Genomic DNA, 25,430 nt, shown 5'->3' with positions numbered 1-25,430 from the left:
CGTCATCTCCTCATCGGCAGCACCATCCACCACGCCATCGTCCGCCGCCCCGGCATCGACACCGGTCTAGGGGTGGTAATGAATCGCGATCCAAATGCTTTTTTATAAAATGGTAGGGCTCTAAATAAATTTTAATTCAGAAATTAATAGAAATAAGGTCCGATCTTAATTCGATCTGATCCTTAAATGTTATAGTGTAAAATTTAGAGCCCATTGTCACCCACACCGGTCTCATCTGAGTGTATTCATTAGATTGGCGCAAAATAATGTTCTCTTGGGCTGTACTCATGTATATATATAGATGTATAGGAGAATCATTTTAATGACATATAACAACACTACCTATATTAGGGTGCAACCTCAAATCTTTACATATGTATATAACAACAATGTCAAAATTAGGAACATGACTCTTTTTCTACTATATGTAACCTTCTACCTTTAACATATATAACATTCTATCTTTAACACCTCTTAATCTAGACAATATGAAATTAAGTTCATATTGTTATAAATCTTGCTAAATAGTGGACTAGATAAATGCTTAGTCATGATAGTAAATCTCCACATGTTTGGTGTGATCATGAAAATGTGGATTTGTCATGAGGTAGGTAGCCCTAATATTGTCACACATATAGTGGTGGCCATGGTTGTGGTATACCAAGTTTTTCAAGCAGTACATGCACCCATAAGTTTTGGAGTAGCATTAGTGACCTCCTTATATGTAGCCTCTTTACTAGAACATGAGACGGTTGGATGTTTCCTAGAACTCCAAGAAATGATGGGCCCCACCTGTCGGTCTCAAAGAGCAGAGCGCGAGCAAGCGACAAAGCCTTTGACTATGGTGGCCCACACATTAGTCGCAGTCGTGACATGCGCGCACGCGGTGCGGCGGGAAGGCATCTAGGCCCCTGGTTGGTTTTAGTGATTAATGACAACGTAATATTATATGTGACTAACGTGTGTTTTGCAGAAACAATGGTAAGTTAGGTCGTATAACAGGAAGTTGTACTACAATGGTAAAAACAATCCTCGAGATAAGAACTTGAAGTGACGGCTGAAACAAAGAATCAAAAGATGAAGGTCTTTGTATTCCGAGTGTCAAGGAGTTGCGGACACTCGGTATAGAGTTAGGTCTTCTATTTTATTTTAGTCGTACTATAAAGAGGGGTTATCGATGAGTAGTTTGCCCAAGAGAGTTCTAGTGTAGTGTTGGTGCATATTCACACTCACATCTAGTGCTAGGTGTCACTCTATAACACACTCACGAGTTAGAACGAAAACTAATTTGAAAAGCAGAAGGAAATAAGAACTAGGGTTTCTGTCTTAGGGGCACCTGACTGTCCGGTGCGCCCTCTGATAGTGGGGCCAGTCTGGCTCGGGGAAGAGCTTCTCCCCCGCAGAAACCCGAGAGCAACGAGTTGCGAATTGTATTTTTAGCCGGCACACCGGACTGTCCGGTGTGCCATATGTCCAACGGCTAGCTGTCAGAACTAGCAGTTGGAAGTGACCGTTGGCGTACCGGTGGCGCACCGGACTGTCCGGTGCGCCCATGCGCAGCAAACCTTGGTAACGGCTAGTTTGGTGGGTGGGGCTATTTATACCCCCTCCACCCACCATACTGAATGTCTTGCTGCCCATATTAACACCCATACATTGCTAGAGCATTGCATGCACCACAAAGCATAGTGAGGTGATTAGAAAACCTTAATCCCGCATTAGAACCTCATTAGTGCAAGTGAGAGCTACCTAGAGCACACACCGTGTAATACCCAATTTGTAAGAAAATATAAAAAGGTGAAGTTATTCCCTTTATACATATGTGTTGTCTCTACTTATCATTACATGTGAAAACCTCACCTACACAAATAAATAATTAACAAAAGACACTCAAATAAATTATGCATCATGCTGGAATTTTGTTGTGTATGCATTATTTGTGATAATATAAAATAATATAAAGAGAAATATATTAAAGTCCAAAGTGGAATTTAAAGATCTAAAGGGAATTCTAGAATTTGAGAAAAGGGGGAAAATACTATACAAATAGGATAAAATAAAAATATAAATGAACTAAAAAAATTCAGTTCATATGGTTATGCAAATGTAGACAATTAACCTGAGTTTGAACTTCACACAAAAATAGATTCAAATTTGAAATCTAAATTTGAAAAGGAAGAAAAGAAAAAGAAAATAAAAGAACCCTAACCTAATTGGGTTGCACGAGTGAACTCCGCCCAACTTCCTCCCCAATTGCGCGCACCGCCAGCCCAACTCCACTCCTCCACTTTCGCTGACATCTCGGGTCTGTTCGCCAGTCGCGTGGGCATGCAGTTGTCCCTGATGCGTGGGCCATGCCAGTCAGTCGTCCATTACCACGCGGACTTGGGATCATTTTGTTGTTTCTGCGGGCCCACCTGCACTGTGCTTCTTCTAACCGCGCGACGCAGTCGCCCACCTCCTCAACGAACTCCGGGATCCGGCCGGATATGTCGGGCGTGCGTGGGGACCCCCGCACCCTGGGCACCCATGTATAAGGTCCTTGTGCACACCCGCCTTCTACTGCCTTGTCCCACGCGAGAGTCGCCATGAGCAGAGGAAGTTGAGTGAACCGCCGTCGTCGTGCTTCCGCGCCAGCACCAACGCTCTGCGGCCGAGGAAGGAACCTAGGTGTTCGGCATCGTGCGAGGATTGTGTGGGGAGAAGTATCAGGATCGGGGGTCGTGGCGGGTGTTCGAAATTCCTCACCGAACCTCACTGTCGTCGCAAGATCTCGTCGCGTCGTGGACCGACCGAAACTCGTCGTTTGCGCCGGTGAGGACTCAACCATCTCGACCACCTCGTTTCCCTCGTCGCATAGGGTCAGTTCACGGTAGATTAGGCGCTCTAGACGACCGGCGCACCGATCATTGGTGGGCGTCGCCGCAAGGGGCAGCATCGCCGCCGCGTCGGAGGTGGTGTTGGGGAAGAAAGGGGTACAGTCATTGGATGATGAAGGAACGACTGGGAATAGAACGGTGTGAACCGAATGGCTCGGGTAAGCGGAGCCGTCCAATTTCTATTTGTCGCGGCATCACGGCATCGGTCATTTTAAATGAGAACCGTTCATCACGACATCGGTGGTAGAATAGATCTGGTCATTTTAAATCAGAATCGTTCATCACGGCTTCGGTGGTCCGTGCTGAGTGCCCGACCATCGCACTCTGGATCCGATCTGGGCCGCTAATGTCTGATCGAATGGCTAGGATCTGCGCATACCCTTTCGTGGCGCCAATCTTACAAAAGAGACCCTATGTTTTTATAGAATCAACCCACAATCCACTGGGCTGTTCTCGGAGTCTTAGGCAACTTACGCAGAGACCCCTGACCTTCTCTATTTTAATGCGCCTAGTCCAGAGAATTATAAAATCAGAGAAAATTAATTAGAAATGGATTTTTAGTGCAAAAATAATTGTTAGAACTTGTATAAATTCATAGAAAATTCATATGAATTCCAAATTGATCCATTCCAGTTCCTATAATTTTGTAATATTATTATTCATCATCTAGTGCCACTGTTTTGACATGAAAGCCCCATTAAATTTATTCTCTTAATTAATCTTGTATCAAATACATAAAACCTTTGGAAATTCATAACTTCCTCATTTTAATTCCAAATTGATCCATTCTAGTGGCAACACTTTTGTTTTAACATTGTTTATCACCTAGTAACTCTGTTTACCCATGATACTTGAACTAAAATTATCCACATGAGTTATGCTACTCCAAGTACTTGATAACTTTAGAGATTCATAATTAAATCATCGTAACTCCGAATTTAGTGGTTCCGGTTTCTACGATCTCGTTACGTAACCTAGATTATTATTATGCAGTTTGTTCTTATGTTTCGTGTGGTGTTAATTTTTTCTATACACTGTTTGTTTGTATTGCTACGACTAGCGGTGAGGTCACGAGGATCTGGAGAATCATCCTGGTATCTGGAATCTCAAGTGCCAGGCAAGTTTTGCCCTTGACCACATTTACTTACCCAACAATGTTCTTTATAATAATTTATTCATGCATAGGTTTAATTTTGATGGGACCCAATGGGTCACCCTAGTCTGTTTATCCTTTTTACCTTGTTTACCCCTGAATCACTTGGGTAGTTTTTTTATTGCTTTATATGGTTTTGGGTTAACATTTCATTATATCCATGTTCCAGTTATTCTGTTATTTTATTTATGTTCATGTCAAGATCATTAATGTTAATTGGAACATGGAGCTTAACTTGAGAAACATGTGCCACCACAAGGGTTTAATGGGACGCCCTTGGCTGACTAATTAGGAAAGTTAGTGGAAGACTACCTTACCCGAAAGGGGCAAGGGCAGTAGGGGAGTTGCATGCAGGGAGGTTCTTGGGTTGATTTTGCTGCGATGGCGGCCAAACGAGGGATTCTTACAAGTGCTCTTCCCATAAACTGTAGCGGGTTTTCGGAAGCTAGTGGAACTTTGTAAAGGCCTCGTAGTGTTGCCCCGCCTCGCTTCCTTGGTAGAGGTGTATGGGAGTCGCGACCCTTGGCAGATGGGTAACATGACTTGGGTATAGGGTACAACCTGTGCAGAGTGTAAAACTAGTATACTAGCCGAGATCACGGTCATGAGCAGCTCAGGACTCTCGTATGATTAATTTATGGAATTTAAATTCAATTTGTCATTTGCATTGCATGGGCTTATTATTAATTTTGTTCTATTATTTTTATTATGGTTTGGTATTTACTTATACTTAGTAATTGCTAATAAAATTTTGACCAACTTATTAAAAGCAATGCTCAGCTTTAACCCCTATTGTTGATCAGCCTTACACTTCACATGAACTCCCACCTTTGGTGAGTTCATGCCCACTGGTTTCCCCACAACTTGTTGAGCTATGATCATGTGTGAGCTCACCCTTGCTGTCTCTCACCACCACCCTCACAGGAGAAGAATCGGTGGTTCAAGAGGAGCCACACAACGAGGAGTTCGATCTGATCTAGGTGGTGTCTCCCAGTTGACTTTATGGCGCCAAGGATGATCCTTAGTTTGTTTTATATTTATCTTTTATTTTGTAAGACTTCCGCAATGTAATAAGTACTCTGATGTTATTGTGACATTTATCTCTATACACTATGTTATTATATATGTTGTCTTCTTTGGCGCATGTATGAGATACACCCGGCTTTGTCCCTTAAAACCCGGGTGTTACAGAAGTGGTATCAGAGGAAATGTTGACTATAGGATGAAACCTAGATAGAAATGGATAAAACCCTTACCTACTTATCTTACTCTGATTCATTCTATATTTATCTTATCTTGGTCATGTCTCACCTTTTGTTGTCATACTCTGATTACTCTTATCTTTTCTGCTCTAAGACAAGATGGATTTCACACCTTGGAATCCTACATTTATGAACTTTTTAAGAGATAGGAGACCTAAGACAAAATTAAAACTATTTTCTCTATTTAAAAAAATGTTGGTTGATTGTTTTGATGATAAATGCTTGATTTGCTTCTTTGATTGATTGAAACATTATAGTTGGGCATCTTAGCATGTACCATCATAAGGTAATGTATTAGCTTTAGTAGGTGACACACTAATCTACTTAGCTAATAAATCCCCCGCAGTAACATTCCTCGTAATTACTCGCCTTGTCTACAATTCTTCCTTTCTTACCCTGTGTTTCTAACCCAGATGGGCTACCCCTATAGTGTTAGAAGAGAGCAATATAGACTCGATCCTTGGTATGTCATGGTTAAGAAAGGCAAAGGCAGTTTATACACTGTGCTAAGGGAACTGTAGAACTCACCAGTTCCAAAGGAGAAAGATTTGAAGTTGAAATTGCAGTAACTACCACCACCAGACTAGCGGCATTCTTAGTAGATGGGAAGTTTGTTGGTGACAACATTCGTGTGATTAGGGATTTTCCGGATGTCTTTCCAGAAGAGTTACCAGGGATGCCACCAGATAGGGAAGTTGAGTTTGTCATTGATCTCTTACCTGGGACTGCTCCTATTTCCAAACAGCCATATAGAAGAATTAAAAGAACTTAAGAAGCAGTTAACAGAGTTGCAAGAGGTTGGGTACATTCGTCCGAGTTCTTCACCTTGTGGAGCTCTAGTTCTATTTGCACAGAAGAAAGATGGATCGCAAGGGATGTGCGTGGACTATAGGTCCCTTAATGATGTCACTGTGAAGAACAAGTATCCATTACCCCGCATTGAAGATTTATTTGATCAGATGAGAGGTGCAAGGGTATTATCGAAGATTGATCTCCGATTGGGTTATCACCAAATGAAGATTAGGCCATCGGATATTCCCAAGACGGCTTTCTCAACCCGATATGATTTATATGAGTTCACCGTTATGTCATTTGGACTAACAAATGCACCAGCCTATTTTATGAATCTGAAGAATAAGGTGTTCATGATCTGGACAGATTCGTCATGATTTTCATCGACGATATTTTTATTTGTTCCAAGAGTGATAGTGATCATGAGGAACATCTGAGATTGGTGCTACAGAAGCTACGAGATAATCAACTCTATGCCAAGTATAGCAAATGTGAGTTTTGGATTGACGAGGTGCCATTCCTTGGACATATCATTTCTAATGGAGGGATATCAGTGGATCCTGCTAAAGTCAAGGAGATAGTGGCGTGGAGCATACCCACTATAGTTACTGAGGTCCGGAGTTTCTTGGGACTTGCAGGATATTATCGGAGATTTATTGAAGGATTTTCTAAGATTGCTAAGCCTATGACCTCACTTCTAGAGAAGGGAAGAGAGTTTAAGTGGGACGAGAAGCGCCAAGATAGTTTTAACCAACTGAAGTTGAGATTGATGTCACCCCCAGTGTTGGTTATACTAGATCTACAGAAGGGATTTGACATTTATTGTGATGCCCGCGGCCAAGGCTTGGGATGTGTACTTATGCGAGAAGGACACGTGATTGCCTACGCGTCTCGTCAGTTGCGGAAACATGAGTTGAACTACCCTACTCATGACTTAGAACTGGCAGCCGTAGTGCATGCGCTCAAAATATGGAGACATTATATTATGGGAACCAAGTGTCAAGTTTACACCGATCACAAGAGTTTGAAGTACATATTTACTTAGAAAGATCTCAACCTTAGGAAACGCCGATGGTTGGAGCTCATAAAGGATTATGATTTGGAGATTCATTATCACCCGGGCAAGGCAAATTTGGTCGCAGATGCCTTGGGTCGGAAGGAACACGTACATGCAGCTATTGTTGCCCAGATACACGATGAGATTGTTGAGGATTTTAGAAGACTTAACCTGGGAATAGTTGCACACACTGAAGGAGTCACTATTGAAGTGGAACCTACCTTGGAGCATGAAATCCATAAAAGAACAGGTTGGTGATGCTAAAATACAAGAGATCAAGGATCTGATTACTGAAAGTAGAGGCCTAGAATTCACAGAAGATGAGCAAGGCACAATATGGTTCAAGGATCGGATATGTGTTCCTAAGATTGATAGCCTTCGTGAGACTATACTGAAGGAAACCCATGACTCGGATTATTCTATTCATCCTGGGAGTACCAAGATGTATCAGGATTTGAAGCAGAAGTACTAGTGGTATGGACTGAAGAGAGATGTGGCTGCACAGGTGGCTATGTGCGATGTGTGTCTAAGAGTTAAGGCCGAACACCAAAGACCAGCTGGACTATTATACCCATTAAAGATACCCGAATGGAAGTGGGAAGAGATTGGTATGGACTTCATTACTGGATTGCCTCGCACCTCGAAAGGATATGATTCTATATGGGTTATTATGGATAGACTGACCAAAGTGGCTCATTTCGTTCTGGTCAAGACTACTTATAAGGGATTTCAATTGGCAGAGTTATATATGGCTCGGATTGTGTCTCTACACGGTGTACCGAAGAAGATCGTTTCGGATAGAGGATCACAGTTTATTTCCGAATTTTGGAAAAGTTTTCATGAGAATATGGATATGAAGTTGAATTTTAGTTCGGCCTACCATCCTCAGACTGATGGACAGACTGAAAGGACTAATCAAGTATTGGAGGACATGTTGAGAGCTTGTGCCCTTCAGCATGGTAGTAGTTGGGACAAGAGTCTACCTTATGCTGAGTTCTCATATAATAATAGTTACCAGGTTAGTCTGAAGATGTCACAGTTTGAGGCTCTATATGGCAAGAAGTGCAGGACTCCTCTATATTGGGACCAGACTGGAGAAAGACAATTCTTTGGACCTAAACTTATTCAAGAGGCAGAAGAACAAGTCCGTATAATTAGGGAGAACTTGAGGGTAGCTCAGACCAGGCAAAAGAGCTACGCCGATAATAGAAGAAGACCACTGGAATTTGAGGAAGGTGATTATGTGTACCTCAAGGTGTCACCACTTCGTTGAATGAGGAGATTTAAAGTTAAGGGCAAATTGTCCCCTCGCTTTATTGGACCATTTAGAATCTTTAGGCGAGTTGGTGAGATGGCATACCAACTCGAGCTACCTGATAATCTATCGGATGTGCATAATGTATTCCACGTGTCTCAACTTAAGAAGTGTCTCCGTGTCCCTGAGGAACAGTTACCAATGGAGGAGCTCAATGTTCAGAGAGATTTGACTTGTACGGAATATCCTATCAAGATTCTTGATACTTTGACTCGAGTTACAAGAAATAAAGTGATAAGGATGTGCAAAATGAAATGGAGCCACCATAGAGAAGATGAGGCTACATGGGAGAGAGGAGAAGAGCTTCACATAGATTTTCCCCATCTTTTCCCTAGTACTTCCTAAATCTCGAGGACAAGATTCTTTTTAAGGGGGGTAGGATTTGTGATACCAATTTGTAAGAAAATATAAAAGGTGAAGTTATTCCCTTTATACATATGTGTTGTCTCTACTTATCATTACATGTGAACACCTCACTTACACAAATAAATAATTAACAAAAGACACTCAAATAAATTATGCATCATGCTGGAATTTTGTTGTGTATGCATTATTTGTGATAATATAAAAATAATATAAAGAGAAATATATTAAAGTCCAAAGTGGAATTTAAAGATCTAAAGGGAATTCTAGAATTTGAGAAAAGAGGGAAAATACTATACAAATAGGATAAAATATAAATATAAATGAACTAAAAAAATTTAGTTCATATGGTTATGTAAATGTAGACAATTAACCTGAGTTTGAACTTCACACAAAAATATATTCAAATTTGAAATCTAAATTTGAAAAGGAAGAAAAGAGAAAGAAAATAAAAAGAAAAGAACCCTAACCTAATTTGCCCGCGCTGGGTAAGCGGATGGCTCAGGTAAGCGGAGCCGTCCGATTTCGATTTGTCGCGGTAGAATAGATCTGGTCATTTTAAATCAGAACCGTTCATAACGGCATCGATGGTCCGCACTGAGTGCCCGACCATCGCACTCTGGATCCGATCTGGGCCGCTAATGTCTGATCGAATGGCTGGGATCTGCGCATACCCTTTCGCGGCGCCAATCTTACAAAAGAGACCCTCTGTTTTTATAGAATCAACCCGAAATCCACTGGGATGTTCTCGGAGTCTTAAGCAACTTGCGCAGAGACCCCTGCCCTTCTCTATTTTAACGCGCCCAGTCCAGAGAATTATAAAATCAGAGAAAATTAATTAGAAATGGATTTTTAGTGCAAAAATAATTGCTAGAACTTATATAAATTCATAGAAAATTCATATGAACTCCAAATTGATCCATTATAGTTCCTATAATTTTGTAATATTATTGTTCATCATCTAATGCCACTGTTTTGACATGAAAGCCCCATTAAATTTAATATCTTAATTAATCTTGTATCAAATACATAAAACCTTTCGAAATTCATAACTTCCCCATTTCAATTCCAAATTGATCCATTCGAGTGGCAACACTTTTGTTTTAACATTGTTTATCACCTAGTAACTCTGTTTACCCATGATACTTGTACTAAAATTATCCACATGAGTTATGCTACTCCAAGTACTTGATAACTTCATAGATTCATAATTAAATCACCGTAACTCCGAATTTAGTGGTTCTGGTTCCTACGATCTCGTTACACAACATAGATTATTATTATGCAGTTTGTTCTTATGTTTGGTGTGGTGTTAATTTTGTCTATACATTGTTTGTTTGTATTGCTACGACTAGCGGTGAGGTCACGAGGATCTGGAGAATCATCCTGGTATCTGGAATCTCAAGTGTTAGGCAAGTTGTGCCCTTGACCACATTTACTTACCCAATAATATTCTTTATAATCATTTATTCATGCATAGGTTTAATTTTGATGGGACCCAATAGGTCACCCTAGTCTATTTATCCTTTTTACCTTGTTTACCCCTAAATCACTTGGATAGTTTTGCTATTGCTTTATATGGTTTTGGGTTAATATTTCATTATATCCATGTTCCAGTTATTCTGTTATTTTATTTATGTTCATGTCAAGATCATTAATGTTAATTGGAACATGGAGCTTAACTTGAGAAACACATGCCACCATAAGGGTTTAATGGGACGCCCTTGGCTGACTAATTAGGAAAGCTAGTGGAAGACTACCTTACCCGAAAGGGGCAAGGGCAGTAGGGGAGTTGCATGCAGGGAGGTTCTTGGGTTGATTTTGCTGCGATGGCAGTCAGACAAGGGATTCTTGCAAGTGCTCTTCCCATAAATTGTAGTGGGTTTTCGGAAGCTAGTGGAACTTTGTAAAGGCCTCATAGTGTTGCCCTGCCTCGCTTCCTTGGTAGAGGTGTATGGGAGTCACGATCCCTTAGCAGATGGGTAACTTGACTTGTGGGTACAGGGTACAACCTCTGCAGAGTGTAAAACTGGTATACTAGCCGAGCTCACGGTCATGAGCATCTCAGGACTCTCGCATGATTAATTTATGGAAATTCAATTTGTCATTTACATTACATGGGATTATTATTAATTTTGTTCTATTATTTTTATTATGGTTTGGTATTTACTTATACTTAGTAATTGCTAATAAAATTTTGACCAACTTATTAAAAGCAATGCTCAACTTTAACCCCTATTGTTGATCAGCCTTACACTTCACATGAACTCTCACCTTTGGTGAGTTCATGCCCACTGGTTTCCCCACAACTTGTTGAGCTATGATCATGTGTGAGCTTACCCTTGCTGTCTCACCCCCCCCCCCCCCCCCCACATGAGAAGAACAGGTGGTTCAAGAGGAGCCACACAACGAGGAGTTCGATCTGATCTAGGTGGTGTCTCCCAGTTGACTTTATGACGCCAAGGATGATCCTTAGTTCGTTTTATATTTATCTTTTATTTTGTAAGACTTCCGCAATGTAATAAGTACTCTAATGTTATTGTGACATTTGTCTCTATACACTCTGTTATTATATATGTTGTCTTCTTTGGCGCATGTATGAGATGCACCCGACTTTGTCCCTTAAAACCCGGGTGTTACACACCGCATGCATTAGGCTTCTCTTGGTCAAGTGAAAGTGTACGACTTGTTACTCTTGGTGATCGGCATCACCTAGACGGCTTGGTGGCGTTGGGAGCACGGTGGTCACCTTGGAGGACTTGTTGGTGACCCGGCTCGAGATTGTAAGCGGTCGTGAGGGATCCACATCATCAGAGTGGCAAAGGATCATCTCATAGTGAGCACTTAGTTCTTGCGTGGACCAAGGGGGAGCGATACCCTTGCGCGGGTGCTCCAATGAGGACTAGGGAAGAGTGTCGACTCTTCGATACCTCGAGAAAAAATGGAGGAGTCTTCTAAACTTTGCTTTACATTCCGCATTTAATTCAAGCATTTTACCTTGTGCATTTGTTTAGCAAGTAGTTGAAGTTTTGTCTTAGTATTGTTGTAGTCTAGAAGTATTCTCTTATTGCTAGTTGTTGGGTGAAGTTGGGCTCTTGCTTAGGGTTCAATTGTTGTTGATTTTTAGAAAATCCCGATTCACCCCCTCTTGGGCATCGTGATCCTTTCAATTGGTATCAGAGCCTTGTTGCTCTTAGATTAACTTAACCGCTAGAGTAGCGATGTCCGGCGGGGATGGACCTCCTCCCGTTTTTGAAAAAAATTATGGAAGCTTATTTAGAGGCTATAGACATTGGTGTCTACAAAGCCACCACACAAGGGTTCCCCGAACCAAGAGATCCCGCAAATCTTGTAGGAGAAGAGTTCAATTATGAAAAATGGAATGCTAAGGCCAAAAACACTCTTTTTAGAGGCCTTTGCAAAGATGTCTTTAATAGAGTTAGAAATCATAGAAATGCTCATGATTTATGGATGAATATTTGTGCTCTACATGAAGGGACTAGAAGTGAGCGTGAGGAGAGATATCATATTGCAATGAGAAAATTAAATTCTTTTGAGATGCTTGCAAATGAAAATGCCAATGCTATGTACTCATGTCTTAACATTCTTGTAGAGGAAGTAAATGGCTTGGGCTCACCCAAATTTCACAACCGGATGTTGTGAGGAAGATTCTCAGTGTCCTTCCAATTGACAAATATGGACACATTGTCATAGTGCTACATCAGATGGATCTTTCAGTTACTACTTCTACACAAATATTGGGAAAGATCAATGCTCATAAAATGTACATGCACATAAATGACAAGGATGAGTCATCTTCCAAGAGAAAAGATTTGGCTCTCAAAGCTAATCAAGAAAAGAAAGGAAAAGCTAAAGTGCAAATTGAGGAGGAATCCTCAAGTGATGATGATCTTGATGCTAACATTGCTTTGATGGTGAGAAAGACCACCAAAATGTTGAAGAAGCTCAATAGAGAAGGCATCAAGTTTGACTCAAGAAAGAAGTTCTTCTCCAGTAAAAGAAAGCCCATCTCTGAAATGGACTGCTACAATTGTGGAGAGCTTAGTCATCTTGCTCATCAATGCAACAAGCCCAAGAAGAACAAGTTAAAGGGCAATAAAGATGATGACAATGATGACGAGAAAAAGGAAAAAATTCTTCAAGAGAAAGGATGGGAAACACAAAAGATTCCATAAAAAGAAAAATAGAAAGGCATATATTGTTGGTGACTGGTTCACTTACATTGAGTCCTCAAGCGGGTCTTCTTCAAGTGAAGAAGAAAATGATAAAAAAGTTGTCGCTATCGCTGGGGACTTCTCTTCACCACCCCCATCACCCTCATCCACTTCTCACCTATGCCTCATGGCTAAAGGTGAACGGAAGGTACAAATTGATAATGATATTGTTGATGATAGTGATAGTGATGATGAATTTGCTTCACCTTCCTATGATGAATTAGCTGACTTGCTTAAGGAATACACTCAAATCATTAGGAAGTCAAATGCTAAATGTGATAAGTTAAAAGATGAAAATGAATTTTTAACTGCCAAATATGACATAGTTGTAAAAGCTAGTGATGAGATGAAAGAAAAAAACAAAACTATGTCATCCACTGTAAATGAGCTCAAATCCTCCCTAAAAGATGCTAAGGATAAGTGTGACAAATTAAATGAAGCAAATAGAGAGTTGAAAGATAGACTTGTAAAAATTAAGGAAGACTATACAAAAATCAAAATTGACTATGATAATCTTCTTGTTGCACATGAGCTTTTATCTTGCAATACACATGAGGCTATTAACCATGCTGTTAAGATTGATGTAGCAACCTCATGTGATGATTTGAGCCAAGATGATCAAACAAGTCTTCATGATGAATTGACTGAAAAAGTTGAAGTCTTGACATTAGACAACCAGAAATTTAAGATATATTTGACTGATGCAACTACTAGAGGAAAGGTTGCCATAGAGAGCAATGACTTTAACAATGAGTTGGCAGTGGACAATGAAAGGCTTAGAAATGAGGTCAAGAAACATAAGAATGAAAATAAACATATTGCCACAAGTGTGCAAAAGTTCAACAAAGGCCAATACCTTCAAAATGTATTGCTCATGAACACTGTCATGAAAAACAACAGAGTGGTATTGGATATAATTCTTTTGTGCAAAAAAAAAGCAACAAATCAATACAAGGCAAAACAGACTCATAGGCCTATCAAATGCTTTGAGTGTGGAAAAGAAGGACATTTTGCCCACAACTGCAAAGCCAAACCACCAACTGCAAAGCCTTGTAGTGCATGTCAAGCTGGAAAGCAAGTTGCTAACACACATCCTACCAAAACTTTTATGTCAACATCAAGGCCACTAGAACTGCTTTATATGGATCTATTTGGATCAACAACTTATGCTAGTGCTGGTGGCAACCTCTACTGTCTGGTTATTGTTGATGACTTTTCAAGATACACTTGGGTGTTCTTTCTCCATGATAAGTTTGAAGTTGCATCTATATTCAAGAAGTTTGCCAAGAAGGCTCAAAATGAATTTGATTGCAAGATAAAGAAGATTAGAAGTGACAACGGAAAAGAATTTGACAGCACCAACATACATGAATATTGTGATGAGATTAGGATCAAGCATGAAGTTTCAGCAACATACACACCTCAACAGAATGGAGTTGTTGAAAGGAAGAATAGGACCTTGATCACTCTTGCAAGGACAATGATTGATGAGTATAACACACCGGAGAGGTTTTGGGCTGAAGCTGTCAACACTGCATGTTATGCATCAAACATTCTATGTCCTCACCGACTACTTGAGAAGACTCCCTATGAACTACTAAATGGGAAAAAGCCAGACGTCTCCTTCTTTCGGGTGTTTGGATGCAAATGCTACATCTACAAGAAACACCATCACCTAGGAAAGTTTTAAAGACATTGTGATATTGGTTTTCTACTTGGTTATTCATCAAAATCCAAAGCATATCGAGTATTCAATCATGCCACTGGCGTGGTAGAAGAAACATATGATGTAGAGTTTGATGAGACTAATGGCTCCCAAGGAGCACTTGACAATCTTGATGATGTAGGTGATGAGCCACTCAGGGAAGCTATGAAGAACATGCCAATTGGAGCCATCAAACCGAAAGAAGATGAAGAAGAGGTGCAAAATATTGACAGTCCTTCTTCATCAAATGTACCACATGATGATGAAAAAGATGAGAGGCATGCAAATGAAGATACATTTGTCTCTCATGAACAAGCAAGGGTACAAGCGGAAGATATTGATGCTCCAAGACCTTCTTCCCAAGTGGTGGGCAAAAGAAACTCATCACTACTTCAAGCACACCCACAAGATCAAATCATTGGGAGTCCTTCACAAGGGGTTATCACTCGTTCTCATAAACATGCTTCATTTATTGAACATCACTCTTTTGTTTCTTGTGTTGAACCTACATGTATATATGAGGCGCTATAGGATCCGGACTGGGTGAATGCCATGCATGAAGAATTAAACAACTTCACCCGCAACCAAGTTTGGACCCTGGAGAAGCCTCCACAAGATGCAAGGATCATTGGAACAAAATGGGTGGTCAGAAACAAATAAGATGATCAAGGTGTGATTATGCGAAACAAGGCAAGACTTGTTGCAAAGGGCTTCTCGCAAGTTGAAGGCTTAGATTTTGGAGAGACCTTTGCACCGGTTGCTCGACTTGAAGCCATCCATATCCTACTTGCATATGCATCATGCTATGACATAAAGCTATATCAAATGGATGTAAAAAGTGCATTTTTAAATGGCTTCATAAATGAACTTGTATATGTTGAGCAACCACCCGGGTTTGAAGACTTTAGATATCCTAACCATGCTTACAGGTTGTCCAAGGCGCTATATGGGTTAAAGCAAGCTCCAAGGGCTTGGTATGAGCGTCTTCGTGACTTCCTCATTGAAAAGGGCTTCAAGATCGGGACCGTCGACACAACTTTATTCACAAAGAAACATAACGATGATATTTTCATTTGTTAAGTTTATGTTGATGATATAATCTTTGGCTCGACAAATGATTATCATTGCAAAGAATTTGGTGAGTTGATGTCGAAGGAGTTCGAGATGTCAATGATTGGTGAGCTAACGTACTTCCTTGGCTTTCAAGTCAAGCAAATGAAAGGTGGGAACTTTCTCTTTCAAGAGAAGTATACCAAAGACTTGTTGAAAAGATTCAACATGGAGAAGTACAAACCAATCAAGACACCCATGCCTACCAATGGACATCTCGACCTAGATGAGGGAGGTAACCCGGTTGATCAAACTCTTTACCGTTCCATGATTGGTAGTTTATTGTATCTTACCGCATCTAGGCTCGATATCATGTTTAGTGTCTGTATGTGTGATCAATTTCAAGCAAATCCTAAGAAAGATCATCTTCGCGCTGTTAAAAGAATTCTTAGGTATCTCAAGCACACCCCAAGCATTGGCCTGTGGTATCCCAAAGGAGCGACTTTTGATTTAATTGGCTATTCCGATTCAGATTATGCCGACTGCAAAATTGATAGAAAAAGTACATTCGGAGGATGCCACTTGCTTGGGAGATCACTAGTTTCATGAACTTCTAAGAAGCAAAATAGTGTTGCCTTGTCAACTGCCGAAGCGGAATACATTTTCGCGGGTGCTTGTTGCACACAAATTCTTTATATGAAACAAACTCTTCTAGACTATGGTGTAGTTCTAGAAAAGGTACCTTTGTTGTGTGACAATGAGAGTGCTGTTAAAATTGCTAATAATCATGTACAACACTCTCGTACCAAGCACATTGATATCCGTCATCACTTCCTTAGAGATCATGTTGCTAAAGGAGACATTATTTTAGAAGGAGTGAGATCGGAAGATCAATTAGCAGACATTTTCACAAAGCCACTAGATAAAAACCGCTTTTGTATGTTAAGGAATGAGTTAAACATTCTTGATCTCAGAAATTTCATTTAAATCTCAAAATGGTGTTGCCAAGCCTGCATTGCATATTTAAATTTCTTGTATTGCATTTAGGGCTTGTCTAACCTAGTTAAGATAACCGCCAACAAAGCGAGTGAAAAAGCTTAACTCGGACTCAAACTTGACAAGTCTTAACATTTAAGCTTTTTAGTACTTAAAATTTCATTTACTATGCAATTGTTGGTTTTTGAGATATGCATGTGGCACTACACTTAGGGGGAGTATTCAAAACTCAAGTCATTCATGAAACCCCTAGTGCAAAGTCGTAATGCAAATCTCACCATTTGACTATTTTCTCTAAAAACTATCTAGCCTATGGCAAAATATTTTGAAAAATATGAGAGAATATGTGAGGGTGCCAATATCTGTCCCAACATGTGTTCTTTTGTGTGCTTATAAGTTGGGATTTGATTTGGTTCAAAACTTCATAGAAAATTTCAAAACCCCCCTCTGTCTAGGCTCACGGACAGTCCGGTGTGCACCGGACATTGCACTGTGCACTGTCCGATGCACCGGCTGGGCGCGAGTAGATCCTCTTCTACGCTGCGCTATCCGGTGGTTCACCGGACAGCTACTGTGCGCTGTCCGGTGTGCACCGGACACGCACTGTAGGCTGTCCGGTGTGCCCATGAAGCGTTTTTAAAAAAATTTCTCCTGCCCGAGCCCGAGCTATAAGCATTTCCTCCTCCAACTATCATCTCTCTGGTTCTCTCTGGCGATTTGGCTTCTCGCCGTCGGTGATCCCCAGAGAGCTCCGTCGAAGTCTTCTGCTCCTGCTTGGCCTCCTCATCTCCCTCTCTGGTGAGCAGCACTGCCTCCTTTTCTTCCCCCTCTCTGTTTCTCTGTGCAGTGAGCTCATCCTCCCACCTCTTGTGCACAAATCAAAATCTTGTGAAATCAGTTGATCCAAGCACTTGTGAGTGTCCATATGTATCTTTTGAGCTCCCTTGCAGGTTCATCTCTCCTTTTTTTGGAGGATTTAAACCCCCAAATAGACATTTCACTCAAAACCTAAACCCTCGCACGTCACGTGTTCATCTCTTCTAGATCATGAGCACTACAAAGAACATATGGCGGCCGGTATGAATTTTACTATTCTTTTGTATTTGATATAGCAGTATATTAGGACTCCTGAAAATGACTAAAATCTTCATATCTGTAATCTGCTTCTGTGTATATTAGAACACCTATATTGCTTTTGCAAGAGCTGTATTGTTCAGAAATTTTGTTTGATTTCTTGCAAAAAAACTCATGCATTGTTTTGGTTGTTGTCTGAGTGCTAGATGGATTACCGAAGTGGTCTATGCATACAATTCAATGTCCTAGTATGCAATTTTCTAAAAACTGCATACTTTGTTTTTTTGGTAAACCATGTTTCTGATTACTTTAGGATCACTCTTTTTTGCTAGTAAGGTATATGTCTATATTGTTCCTTTTCGTGACAGTGAAAGGCTAGCAATGGCAATTGAGAAAGCAAGCAATGCTTTACCAGATGGTTTGTTTGAAGCAGTGGACAATCTCCAAGGTTTTTAGCTTCATCACAAGTCTCGATACTATTAGCACTTGTTTAGGCATTCTAATGATGCTCATGCTTTCATGAATCTACCATTCGATTGGAAGCTATCATGGTTTTCGAGTTTCGTTAGTGAGAACTTCTAGATTGTGGGTCATGATTAGAGTGTCATGGTGTTGATGCTTTTATGTTGGTTATGTATCATAGTTGTTGGATGAACTATGTTTATGTATTGTGCTTTTGCTTGTGTACTTGCGCTGGTAATGAACTATGGTTGTTGGATGAACTCTGGTTATGTATCATTGTGATATGAACTCATGTATTATGAGATGTTGCACATTGTTTTTATTCCTGTATTATAGTTATGTATGAGGTGTTGCAGGGTATTATGATGCACACCATATATTCCGATGCACACTGTCGTACTTATGTATTCTAATGCACGCCATTCTACATTGCCATTTTGATGCACTCTCTAATCAAATATATAACAGAGCGGCTCCACTCTTATGGCTCTCTATCAAACAAAAAATAGAGTTACTTTATTCTACTACAATTTCTTATAAATTAGAATTGAGTTACTCTATTTTAGTTGGCTCCCAACCTAACGGGCACAATAGATAGAAACAAATAAATCAATGTAGCTCCTATGTTAGCCAGAACCGGTTCCTCTGACGTACTGCAGGGGGTAGTAGGGTCACTGCGCGCGGGCCCTGTCGCACGCGGGGGCCACGCGGCCCACGTTAGAGGATCTCGTTCCATGTTAGGGGGTGTTTGGTTGCTCCTGCTAAAGTTTAGCCCGGGTCACGTCAAGCGTTTGACTTTTAAATAGGAGTATGAAATATAGACCCAACCAACTGGACTAGATTCGTCTCGTCTTTTAATCTTCGGCTGACAAATTAGTTTTATAATCCGACTACATTTAATACCCCGAACGGAGGTTCAAACATTCGATATGATAGAGGCTAAATTTTAGCAGGGGCAAACCAAACACCCCCTTAGCCAGCAGAGCGGCCTGTTTTTTAATAAAATCAACCAAATTGTGGAAATAGGCCAGTGGCGGCAGCTTCTTGCCCTCTTCCTCCATTGACTTGCCGATGCAGATCGAGGGGCGAGGCTGCCGTCGTCGTCCCGGGCTCTCTGTGCGCGTACGCGGAAGAGTGAGGAAGCTCTAGTCCACTCATACAGCCTTTACGGTTCAGGTAGGCACCCTACTAGTACTAAGGCTCCGTCCGTCTCTCCCTTCTTTTTTTTTTTGTTTCTGTTTCTGTTTCAACGAATGCCGGTCTCTATTGTCCGTTCCAGATTGAGCGTGCTTTGGCCTTGAATCCATGTATGCATACATTAATAGTGACGACTTCATTTCATAGATTTTGTTCGTCCCAGATTGAGCGTCCTTTGGCCTTGAATCCATGTATGCATACATTAATTGTGAGGAGATAGTATGATTCTTCAGCGCAGGCTGCGTGTGGCGGCCGCGGGCTGTTTCCATCTCAAGTATGGATGTTACTTTATTTCTCTAAAATTTCCCTATCCTTTTACCTTTGGGTTATCAATTGAAGTTTTGTTTTAGTTTCTCTGAAACTTTCCCCAAGTTCCACTTGAGGGCTTTGAAACCGCCCTATGAAATTGTTGACACTGAAACTCCAAAAACTTCCTCCGGTGCATGAAAAGATTGCCAAAACACGCCTGAAATCCATCAGCAGCTCAATGCCTTGGGTGAATTAGTCTCTGTCTAACCTTATGTAAATAAAACTAGTGCTTTCTGTTTCAAACCTTAAGATATCGAATTTTCAAAGTCTGTAATACTAGAGCCTGTGTTCATATAATGTTAGGTCTGGTGCAGCATAATGCAGAGTTGCCATTCAGATAACGTGTTATATATGTTATGCTCCAACTTTGCACTGTGGCAGGTTAGGATTCTTCGAGGTTCTTTTGTTCAGCTAGGTATTATGATCCCCTATAAGGATAGTTTTCTTTCTTTTCAATAGTATAGTTTTCAGGATCTTTCAGGAACAAAACAAAGAATCTTTTCAATAGTATAAGGTTACTTGAGTACCAAATTAGGAATAGTAAAATTACTGGACCTTGTTATGCAGGCAAGCAACCACCCATAGCATTCCTATCACTGTGCTTGGTTGCGCATGGATTACCAAGGGGACAATCTTAGAGATTTCTTTCAAACTAATGGGCGTAAGGTGCTTCAGAGAGCGGAAAACAACTATAGCTTGAAATATTTTACAGAAAATGAGATACGAAACATAACTGATGGGTATAAGTCTGTTCTGGGAAGAGGGGCATTTGGTGAGGTCTACAAAGGAACGCTAGAAGACCAATCCTCAGTTGCAGTAAAGAGATATATACATGGGACCCACAAAGAGGTGTTTGCCAAGGAAGTCATAGTGCACTCTCAAATAAACCACAAGAATGTTGTCAGACTCTTGGGCTGCTGCACAGAAGAAAATGCTCTAATGATTGTCATGGAGTTTATCTCCAATGGGAACCTCGACAGCATACTTCATGGCAACAGAGGTAATGGTCGGGTTCCCTTCCCTCTGAAGAAAAGGATAGAAATTGCCATTGAGGTTGCTGAAGTATTATGGTGCATGCATTCGATGTATAGTCCTGTTCTTCATGGTGACATCAAACCTGCTAACATACTGCTAGATGAAAATTTTCAGCCAAAGATATCAGATTTTGGAATTGCAAGACTGCTTTCTGCTAATGGCCCCCAGCAAGCTACCACTGTCATTGGTTCCATAGGCTACCTTGATCCAGCATACTGTGAGAGTGGAATTCTAACCCCAAAGAGCGATGTTTACAGCTTTGGAGTGGTTTTGCTGGAAATTATCACAAGGAATAAAGCAGTGGATGGCACCGTTACCCTTGCTCAAAGTTTTAATGAGGCTCTTACAAAAGGGGAGGATGTGCAGCACATGTTTGATGAGGAAATCAGTGTTGCAGAAAACAAGAAGTTTCTTCGACGCATTGGACAGTTAGCAGCTAAATGCTTGCAGAGGGACGTCAAAACGCGTCCTGAAATGGTTGAAGTTGCTAATAGTCTAAGGATGATCAGGAAAGCTATGCAGAGAGACCAGGATGAGGATGTACTGTTAGCAGCATACCAATTTGGAGATCTAAAAATTTTCAATGAAACTGAAATGAAGGAAATGACAAAAAACTACAGCATGGCCTTTAGGAAATCGATGTGTGAATGTCTCTACAATGGAGTCATCGGCATGAATCGTCCAATTATAGTAAGACTACTTGAGACAAGTTCAGAAACTGGCAGAGAGATATTTCTGAACACTATGAGCATATTGAGTCAAAAGAACCACAAAAATGTTGTGAATATTGTTGGCTTCCACATAGGGAAGTCCAGTTTAGAGTGTGTATATGAGTCTTGCTGTGATCTATCCAAGACAATGCTTGGCTCTATATCACTATCTAACAGAAACCTTTATGACACTATCTGTTCCATGAAAAAACTTCATCTTCAACAACGCCTGTCAATAGCAGTCCAGTGTGCAGAGGGTCTGGTTCATATCCATTCATTAGCAGCTGAAAGTCCTGAATCATGTGGCACCAGCCTCTTAGGAAACTTCAGATCTGCCAACATATTTTTGGACGAGAACTTTGTACCAAAAATCTTCAATGTGAACTTGTCAACATTTCTTGGACTTTCAGGTGCACAAAAACATACAGTGTTTTCAATTCATTACAATGGACCAGAAAAGTATTATTCAGACCCAAGGGATGTTTCTGGTCAACTTCTTAACAAAAAATCTGATGTATATAGCTTTGGAGTTGTTCTTTTAGAGCTCATCACTTGGAAGACTGTGAGATACATGTACAATCTTAGGGCTCGTGTGCTTACCACAGACTTCCTTGATTCTTATAGGAGAGACCGTGATGCAATTGGGATGTTCGGCAAGGTTTGTGATGAACATGAAGGGTACTTTGTTCATGAGGCCCTTTCCATTGCCATCGATTGCTTACAACTTGATATTCAAATGAGGCCAGAAATGGAACATGTACTTTTCCGTCTCCGGATCATTGTTGCTAGAAGCAAACTTGCTGGTACGCGAAACAAATTCTCTTCTCATATTTGTTTATCATCCTTAACTTTGTAAATACAAGATACACACATAAAAAGCAAATAAAACCTGTAACACTTACCATATACACCCTCCTTGCTGCATTTTCATTTGTAATTGTATGCCATGAATATAGTTCAAAATATACTATTTGTTGTGTCATAGTGCTCTTCTAGAGAAGCAATAACCTTAGCGTATTGTATTTACTTCTTCATGTTAGATGTTAGTACAATTTACTATTTGTTGTGCCATAGTCGAATATTAGTACAATTTAGATACATTTGGACTTGAGTTCTGTTAGATGTTATGGTAGATTTTGTGTCGGACATTTTTTTTGGAGCGAGAATACATCTGTTTGGATAGAGTTCCATCGGACTTCATAACCAGGGGGACAAAGAAATGAGGCCGACGACCCCTGTTATAACCGATGGGATGACTAACATATGTCCAAACTTTGTTAAGAAATATCATGCCTCTGTCGTTCTCGTTTGCATATTTTCTTCCATGGTGTTTATGCTTTCACATTCTTTAGTAGATCCACTCTAACACTTCATTTTCTTCAACACAGCTGGTAGTAACAATAAACCTAGCCAACATATTGGTCGGGCCCTTGTTAACAACATTGATAAACTTCACCCAACTCTCATATCAACCATTTCCATGGAGGAACTGAATGAAGCAACCGGGAACTTCAGTAATGATGTTCTTATAGGACAGGGACCATACGCCGAATGTTTCCTGGGAGTTCTTAAAGATGGGCAGAATCTTGCTGTAAAAAGGCTACGTACTTCTGAAGAAATTCAAGTAGAGGTCATGCATGTGTGCTTGCTTTTTTAACTTTTGCAGTTGCACTTTTTCTTCATTTATTGTTATGTACAGCAAAGGATTACCTTCTAAATTATACTTCTGTTGCAGGTTCCGACCATTTTAAGAATGTGTTACCATGACAATGTTGTGCAATTTCTAGGATGTTTTCTTGAAGGGGGAACTCGTGTTCTTGCTTATGAGTACGCCCCAAGGGGCTCCTTGCATGATATTCTTCATGGTATAATGGAGGAACGCAAGATTCACTTCCATAAGTTCCTAGCGTGATCATATGGTCTTTTCTTGTCAGACATTGGTCAATAGTATGGTCTATGTTAAAACTTTTTAAACCTGTTTTATCGACTGTATCGTTAATCTGAATAGTATACGAACTATAAGACATGGAAAGGCGAGCTGATAATTTTGATGCTTGCCATGATCTTAGGTAAAATGGGCATCAAGGGAGCCCGACCAGGGCCACCTCTATCGTGGTTGCAGCGTGTGAAGATTGCCGTAAGTGCTGCAAAAGGCATCGAGTTCCTCCATGAGAAGGTTGATCCTCGTATCATCCACAACAACATCAAGTCCAGTAACATACTTCTCTTTGACAACGATGTTGCAAAAATAGGTGACATTGGTGTTTCAATACATGATGCCCATCGCCGGGTTCATAATTGGGCCGAGTACTATTCTGTCAGGGAACATCTAGCACCTGAGTATGTGAAGGAATACTTGCACACTTTGAGAGCTGTACTGTACTAGTGCCTAGGCTGATAAATGATATGCATTCTGCTACTTCTGTGAACTTGTTAGGTTCGCATTCAGAAGAAGGTATAGCACAAAGAGCGATGTCTACAGCTTCGGGCTTGTACTGTTGGAGCTTTTAACTGGCCGCTCAGTTTTTCATGTTGCGACACAATGTGGCCCGAGGAGCGCAGTTAGATGGGTACATATGCCAGCATTCACTTTTCTAGTTTTCTTATAGGACGCAGCAGCTAATTTGCTTATCCTAAGGTGCAGGCTAAACCAATGCTTAGTCAAGACAAGGTGGAACAGTGCATAGATCCAAGGCTTGGAGGAGGGTACCTACTAAACGATGTCAGAAAGGTAACAATACTTTTAAACAAACGAGCTTTTATTTTCTTGTGTGTGTGTGTAGTTCTTGATTTAGTTTGGCAAACAGATGGCTTCTGTTGCTGCACTGTGTTTACAAGACGAGCCAGAGTTCCGGCCTGAAATGAGCATCGTCGTCGAGGCTCTGAGCCTGTTACTGAACAGCAAGTGAACAAGTAACCGTCCCTGCATTGGTGAAGCACGTGGAATGTGATTTCCTTGCATGTCATTGCGAGCTCAAGATCACGGGTTTCGTGAAGGCGATTGGCCCCCAACAGAAAGTTATGATTACTGCATTCATCTAGGCTTGGAACTTGTGCTTTCTTTGTCTGTGCACATGTAATACTCAAAATTCTAAATAAAGAATATAGAGAGATCTTCTCATTTTATGTGCCTTATTTGCATCATAAAAAGAGCACATATAATTAATAGTGCTTGATTAAAAACAAATGGTACAAAAATAAAATAAAGTGCATCTTATTGGAGTTTTTGTTTGTGCACTTAATAAAATAATAACATGGATAAAAGTATATAAAAAAAATGAAAATAAGTGGAGGTTGGGCTAAAACATAAATTGAGGTTGGAATATAAAAATGGTAAAGGGGAGGAATATAAATATAAAGGAAATTTATATATTTCCGAGATTTATACTTTAAAAGTCACAATATAAATTGAGAATAAACTTGAAATTTATTTGAAGTTAAAATAGAAATTAGAAAGTCAAAAAAATGAGAAAGGAAAAGTTCATGAAAACCCTTTTATTCCTCCCATGAATAAAAGGGAAGAGAATGAATCATAATATTTTAAAACACTAAAGTTATATTCACATTAAAGAATATTTGGCTCTTGGAATTTGAAACTCAAACAAGGATTCAAATTTGAGTTCAAAGTGAATTCAAAATGGAATACAAACAGAAAATCAGAAAAGAAAAAAAAAGGGAATCCGGTTTGGGCCTGCAAACACCATTTCGGCCCAACCTGGGCTTGACTCCCGTGCGCGCTCGGCCCAGTGCGCAGAAAACACGCTGACGCGTGGGGCCCACAGCCCAGCCTCTCTCACGCGCGCGCGCAAACCTTCACTGTCGCGCGGGCCCGCCCT

At 40.5% G+C, this 25,430-nt stretch overlaps 1 protein-coding gene across 8 annotated transcripts; it reads left to right on the top strand.

Moving 5' to 3' along the window:
• The first annotated feature begins 19,321 nt into the window (after positions 1-19,321).
• Positions 19,322-24,720, top strand: LOC100278997 (PTI1-like tyrosine-protein kinase 3). 8 transcript variants are annotated; one of them, XR_004853192.1, is made up of 10 exons: positions 19,373-19,519; positions 19,688-19,814; positions 20,417-22,397; positions 22,983-23,224; positions 23,330-23,459; positions 23,664-23,770; positions 23,847-23,934; positions 24,032-24,164; positions 24,239-24,325; positions 24,402-24,720. XR_004853192.1 is itself a non-coding variant. In XM_020545265.3 (9 exons), the coding sequence occupies exons 3-9, from the start codon at positions 20,462-20,464 to the stop codon at positions 24,501-24,503; spliced, it is 2,901 nt and encodes a 966-aa protein (XP_020400854.1). In that variant the 5' UTR covers positions 19,330-19,519; positions 19,688-19,814; positions 20,417-20,461; the 3' UTR covers positions 24,504-24,720. The 8 variants fall into 8 exon arrangements, 4 of the variants coding, with proteins under 4 accessions (XP_008662924.1, XP_008662927.1, XP_020400854.1 ...); XR_002265512.2 differs by lacking the exon at positions 19,688-19,814 and having other exon boundaries at positions 19,327-19,519; positions 23,664-23,731; XR_002265511.2 differs by lacking the exon at positions 19,688-19,814 and having other exon boundaries at positions 19,327-19,519.
• Positions 24,721-25,430: the final 710 nt, after the last annotated feature.

This window comes from Zea mays, chromosome 10, assembly GCF_902167145.1.
Source record: "Zea mays cultivar B73 chromosome 10, Zm-B73-REFERENCE-NAM-5.0, whole genome shotgun sequence".
Classification (NCBI taxonomy): domain Eukaryota; kingdom Viridiplantae; phylum Streptophyta; class Magnoliopsida; order Poales; family Poaceae; genus Zea; species Zea mays.
Note: the sequence above shows the minus strand (reverse complement) of the source record. Positions and strands in the feature narration are given on the sequence as shown.